The 5,828-nt window shown below is 39.9% G+C and overlaps 1 protein-coding gene across 3 annotated transcripts in view; it reads left to right on the top strand.

Annotated features, from left to right (window-relative positions):
- The window catches only part of LOC122552973 (plasminogen-like), a 119,312-nt gene extending 118,103 nt beyond the window's left edge, over positions 1 to 1,209 (top strand). For all 3 annotated transcript variants that reach the window (XM_043696296.1, XM_043696297.1, XM_043696298.1), the window contains one exon: positions 959 to 1,209. In XM_043696296.1, the coding sequence (XP_043552231.1) occupies positions 959 to 1,117 (159 nt within the window). In that variant the 3' untranslated portion in view covers positions 1,118 to 1,209. The remainder of the gene's footprint in view (positions 1 to 958) is intronic.
- Positions 1,210 to 5,828: the final 4,619 nt, after the last annotated feature.

Here is a 5,828-nt window from a genome sequence, read left to right as displayed (position 1 = left end):
ACCAGCTATCCTTAGTAGCCACACACGCAGATGACAAGCAACATGAGTTCGACTGGGACAACACTACTATTATAGGACAAGCCAAACAGAGAACAGCCAGGGAATTCCGAGAGGCATGGCACTCATCCACAGATTCAGTCAATAAGCACATCGACCTGGACCCAATATACCGACCACTGCAGTGGACAGCTGGAACTGACAACCGGAAGCGGCAGAGACAAACCACTATAAATGCCGGAGGAAAGATCACAGAAGCGCTTCACAGGAGGCTCCCAAGCACTGAGGATGTCACCTAGACAGGGGACGAAACGTCTGCAACACAAATTCCCAGCTCAGTGAACAGAACCACAACCACGAGCACCCGAGCTACAAATCTTCTCACAAACTTTAAATATTAATAATACATGAGGAAAGTTTTGATTGTTTAGTAAGTGAAATTTAATTGGCAGAGACATTGCCATGGAGAATGCATTAGTTTATGATTATTGACAGTTATTTGCCAGGCTTTGTTTAATTTCAAAACAGGCAGATTGAGTCGGACTGCGAAATGACCCAATGAATGGCTGTCATCTGATTATGCTGAGTTGAAATGGTGGCAGTATGTGAATATTTTATTGCTCTCTGTCAAGAACATTGGCCTGTGTTTTAATAAATGCATCTTCCTGTGCACACAAGAGTGCCAAAACATGAGCCTTACTGATAATCCTAACTGGTTTTTGGTATAATTTGTTTTTCAGAATTGCTTAAGTTCTATATTACTAAATGACTTATTTGTAATTAAAATAAGTACTTAAGTGAAAAGCTAAGTTTTTATTTAATTCCAAAACAAGTGATCTCAAAGTTACAGTACTCAAAAACCTGTCAACCATTTATCTGATATGAGTGCTACTTAATGGGTTTAAAGCAAGTTGGTTTCATTATTATCGCTTGATTCCTTGACGATGGTCTTTTATTTTAGGGTGACACTGGAGGCCCTTTGGTATGTCCAAACTCCAGAAACCAATATATTCTTCAAGGAGTAATGTCTCGGGGTTGTGCAGGTCGAACAAAGCCAGGAGTTTACGTCCGTGTTTCATTTTTTGTTGACTGGATTGAAAACACCATACGGCATGGTTAACAAAGGAATAACTCAGTACAACAATCAAATGTTTCCTGTCATTCAGAATGTAAAATTCCAAATGTGAATTATTAAATTCTTTCACAGTTACAGATGTGGTTTTGATTTAATTTGGAGAACTTTGAAACTGTCACTGACACCACATTATGGCTGGTCACTGTTTGAGAGGCAGGATACCTTATCTTATTTTACCAGTGGTGCAAGAGATGCACAAAGGTTCACAGATCCACCTACTCAAATGAGATGAGATTTCAAAGGCAGCTGAATTGTAGTGTGAACTGTGAATATGAAGCTGCCTGGATTGTCAAGAAGTAATACTGCCAAGTTTTGAGACCCTGCATTGCTGCTTATGAAAACATATCCCCCAGGTCCACAGAGATCACTGGAGGCAGGACAGGATTCTGGAGAAGCTTGATCTATCTAGGAGCTCAGTGCATTTAGATGTTGATCATCTACTGAGGAGAAGAGTGATGCAGAGATGGGTCTATAGCCACATTGAATGACAGTTAGGAGAGCTCCAGTGAATTGAGGAAGCCATCAGATTTGGACAAGGAGAGTTCAAAGCAGCAGATTTGGGCAAGTGGGCAATCTCTTGGTCACAAAAAGCAGTACCCAGTACAAAGGATGTACTGTCAGAGGTTCAGCTTCATTGAAATATCTGAGCGCCAATGTCTTTGAACACTGTGTCTCTCTAGGGGAGATGTTAGTGGAGCTGTGCCATATGGTTCTATAGCCAGTCGACTGTTGTACAAAAAGAAATAGGCCATTAGACCCAACAAATCCACGTCTACCCTCCAAAGAGTATCCCACCCAGATCCATTCCCTCTATCCCATTACTCTACATTTACCTCTGACTAATACACCTAACCTACTCATCCCTAAACCCTACGGGCAATTTAGCATGGCCAATTCACCTGACCTGCACATCTTTGAATTGTGGAAGGAAACCGGAGCCCCCAGAGGAAACCCATGCAGACACGGGGAGAATGTGCAAACTCCACACAGACAGTCACCCGAGGCTGGAATCAAACCTGGGTCCCTGGTTCTGTGAGGCAGCAGTGCTAACCACTGAGCCACCACGCTACCCAAATAAATGAGAGATTATATTCTTAATGTCAAGACATTTAACTGTTGTAAAACATTAAATTCCCTTGACGTTAAGAAAGGATCACCCAGTGAAGCCTCAAGTGCTGGTCTATGTTTTACATGTTTACTTATAGTTGTTTCTATGAGGTGTTTCTGGTGCATGGAGGTGATGTATGAACAGATGCAAACATTCCTGTTCTAGTGCATTAGATGGAAATGTGCTGCATTGTCTAGGTGCCTCAGATCTGCTAAGGTCCAGCATATTTGGGGATATCTATATCTGAACAAGGGTTACCTTGTTCACCAGATCAGCTTTGGTATCATCATGAATCCTCAGTGGTGGAAACCATGCATATACATGCTAGTGAAATTGCATTATTCAATATTCGGAGATGCCGGTGTTGGACTGGGGTGTACAAAGTTAAAAATCACACACACCAGGTTATAGTAGGGCTAGATCGTAACACAGAATTTATAGCAAAACTTTGCAGTGTGATGTAACTGAAATTATACATTGAAGAATTGATTGTCTGTTAAGCCTTTTGTGTTGTGTGATTTTTAACTTTGCATTATTCAAGATGTCGATGGATTTCTCTATCATTTCCACATAGAAACTGCAATGCCTTTGGACATTTTTACAGATGTTCCCACACTTCACATTGCCAAGGAATCATCTGCTCTTTTGCTGATGACACCTCGTGCTCAGCATCTGCATAAAATGATGCTTCACTTCGAGGTGAAGTAGCGACAGTTGTCTCTCTCTTTGTGTTATCTCATCCTGTGTGGTGCTCATCAGATTGTGTAACCCATTCTACACATGCAACTAAGGTATCTACTGACAGCGCATCTGAGTTGGGTAGAGGCTGCAGTGGAATAAAATGATGCAGTATCCTGAGATTGCAGTGGATCCTCTGAGCTTTTGAGTGTTAAATTGCCTCATTCCATTTCTCATCTGCTGTTGCAGTGGTCGGGAAGCCTTTTTGCCTGGCTGAATGCTGCACTTTTATCTTTAAAACTGGTCTGCCACAGCAGGTGGCCACCTATGTAACTCTCCCGCTACCCTAGATTGGCTGACCCTTTCCCTGCCAGCATTTAATGGGCTCTTCTTTGTAAATATTTAGAAGAATTCCTGCTGCCCACCATCCACCTGTATGTGAATGGAGCGCATATATTCCCTTTGACATCGTCATCCAGTAAAATTCAGGCCTGTGTTATATTGTCACATTTATGATAGTAACAAGGTTGCTAATTCTACTCAAAATTAAAAATTCCATGTAAAAGTAAAGGCCTTCAGAGTGGGCAGTGAACACTGAAACACCTTTCAATGTTTTCAATAGGTTTAGCAAGAAATGTCTTTCAGGTATTGAAATAAGATGATTTTTTTACTCAGTAAAAGAGGCAATGGCAGTGCATCTATGGTTCATATTGGCAGCTATTTAACTTCAGTTACAATCTGTGGGACTCAGGATTGATTGAATACTATCACATGGATATTGTACAGATGGTATAATAGCAAGTACATGGATCTTAGTGATTGGTTTCTGGAAAATAAATACTATTTTAGTTGGATAAATACTTTAGGTACACAACTAAATATATAATTAGTTCTCCCTTTGTATCCTTTCCTTTATGAAATAGTAAATAAAGATATGGTTGTTCTAATAGGATTGTTTTTAATTTTAACATGCCAGTGCAATGATTCTTTTTTGTTTCTCATAAATGGTGGCTGATGCTGGCTAACAATCAGAGTCCTTCTTGAAGCATAGATTCCCTACAATGTTGAAGCAGGTCATTCATACTATCAAGTGAACACTGAAACACCACATCCCCACATCCCCCCATCCCCATTCCGCGCCCCCCCCCCCAAGAGCATCCCACCCCATCCCTAAAATTCTGCATTTCCCAAGGTCAATCCACCTAGTCTGCACAACCCAGGGCCATTTTGCATGGCCAATCCAACTAACCTGCACATCTTTGGACTGTGGGAGGAAAGTGGAGCAAACCCAAACAGACACGGGGAGAATGTGCAAACGCAACACAGACAGTAACCCAAGGGTGGAACTGAATCTGGGTCTTTGACAGTGTGAGGTAGCAGTGTTAACCACACAGCTACTATACTGTGAATAGTTAATCTTATTGGCAATCAGAAAGACATTGCAAAATTAACTCAGAAATTATTTTACCTGAGATAAGATTCCAAATGTTATTTTTGTTATTCATCCAACAAAGTAAGTGTTTAAATTGTCATTGAGTTTTTAAAAGAAAAGGTTTTATACAGCTTCTGAGTTTTTTTTACTTTGCAGCAAATATTTCTCCTTTGACATTAAAAATGGCATCTAGAACACATCTTGTAGTTTGCAGTGAACTCTCTGGCTGTTGACAAGACCTATTTTACTGGGAATTATCTTCCACTGTGCATTCAGAATATGCAAGGTTGGGCATGTTCATTTTTCAATTGGAAGTTTTCACTTTTATCTTCAGTGTCAGCAATATACCACAGGCATTATGGTAAGAATTAGCTTCTTGGATATTTTGTTACCTTATATTTGTACCCATTACACCCAACTCTATTTTACATTGTTTTGAAGTTGCTTTTAAACAGCCGTTAGACTTTATTTGCTTACCACCATAAAGTGGGTTCCCAAGTGACATTTTCCCATAGAAGGTCTTCATTGGGATTTGTTCATTCAGTAATCACATCGCATAACCTGATTGTTGTTATTGGGTCTAATCTTTTTTGAAATAAACTTCAAAGGCTTAAACAACCATTTGTATGGTACTGTAACAGAAACACCATCTTGCAGTTAATGGAAACTTATAGAAATACAAGAGAAATTTATTAAATCAAAATATCATTTTCCAGGTGATGATGCACCCCAGCCTTGGTAGGGCTCACCAGTGTCTAAATATATCTCTGTCTATGGTCAACATGACATTCACTAACTTTCTAATTAGAAACAACAGGACAATATCTAACTCTTCCGTAGCAATTGAAGGTTTATTTGAAAGTCTTTTTAAGTTCATTGCCCTCTTTTCATTTGAATTATTTTTAAAATTGAATGAACTGAAATATACAATTACAAAATTTGACTTAATAAATCAAACAACAAACAGTTTGGAATCATCATTTGCATAAATTTATTAACATTCACTATATTTGCTACATGCACTGCATATTCTTTTCTTTCTCACACTCATTCTTCGTTACAAATCTTTTCAGCATAAAAAAGAACAGTCTGTCTGCGTGTCTGTTGGGAAATTCCTCTCAGATCCATGGGCCAATCTAAACCACACTTGCCGGGGTGATATTTTGGACCAAGCACAGAGTCATACAGAAAACAGACCCTTCTGTCCAATTCGACCATACCGACCAGATATCCTAAATAAATCTAGTCCCATTTAAGACCATAAGAAATAGGAGTGGAAGTAAGGCCATTTAGCGCATCTAGTCCACTCCGCCATTCAATCATGGCTGATGGGCATTTCAACGCCACTTACCCGCACCCTCCCCGTAGCCCTTAATTCCTTGTGAGATTAAGAATTTATCAATCTCTGCCTTGAAGACATTTAACGTCCCAGCCTCCACTGCACTCCTTGGCAGTGAATTCCACAGGCCCACCACTCT

The sequence above is a fragment of the Chiloscyllium plagiosum genome, chromosome 9, assembly GCF_004010195.1.
Source record: "Chiloscyllium plagiosum isolate BGI_BamShark_2017 chromosome 9, ASM401019v2, whole genome shotgun sequence".
Taxonomy (NCBI): Eukaryota; Metazoa; Chordata; class Chondrichthyes; order Orectolobiformes; family Hemiscylliidae; genus Chiloscyllium; species Chiloscyllium plagiosum.
The sequence above is the reverse complement of the archived record's forward strand: the minus strand, read 5'-3'. Positions and strand labels throughout refer to the sequence as shown.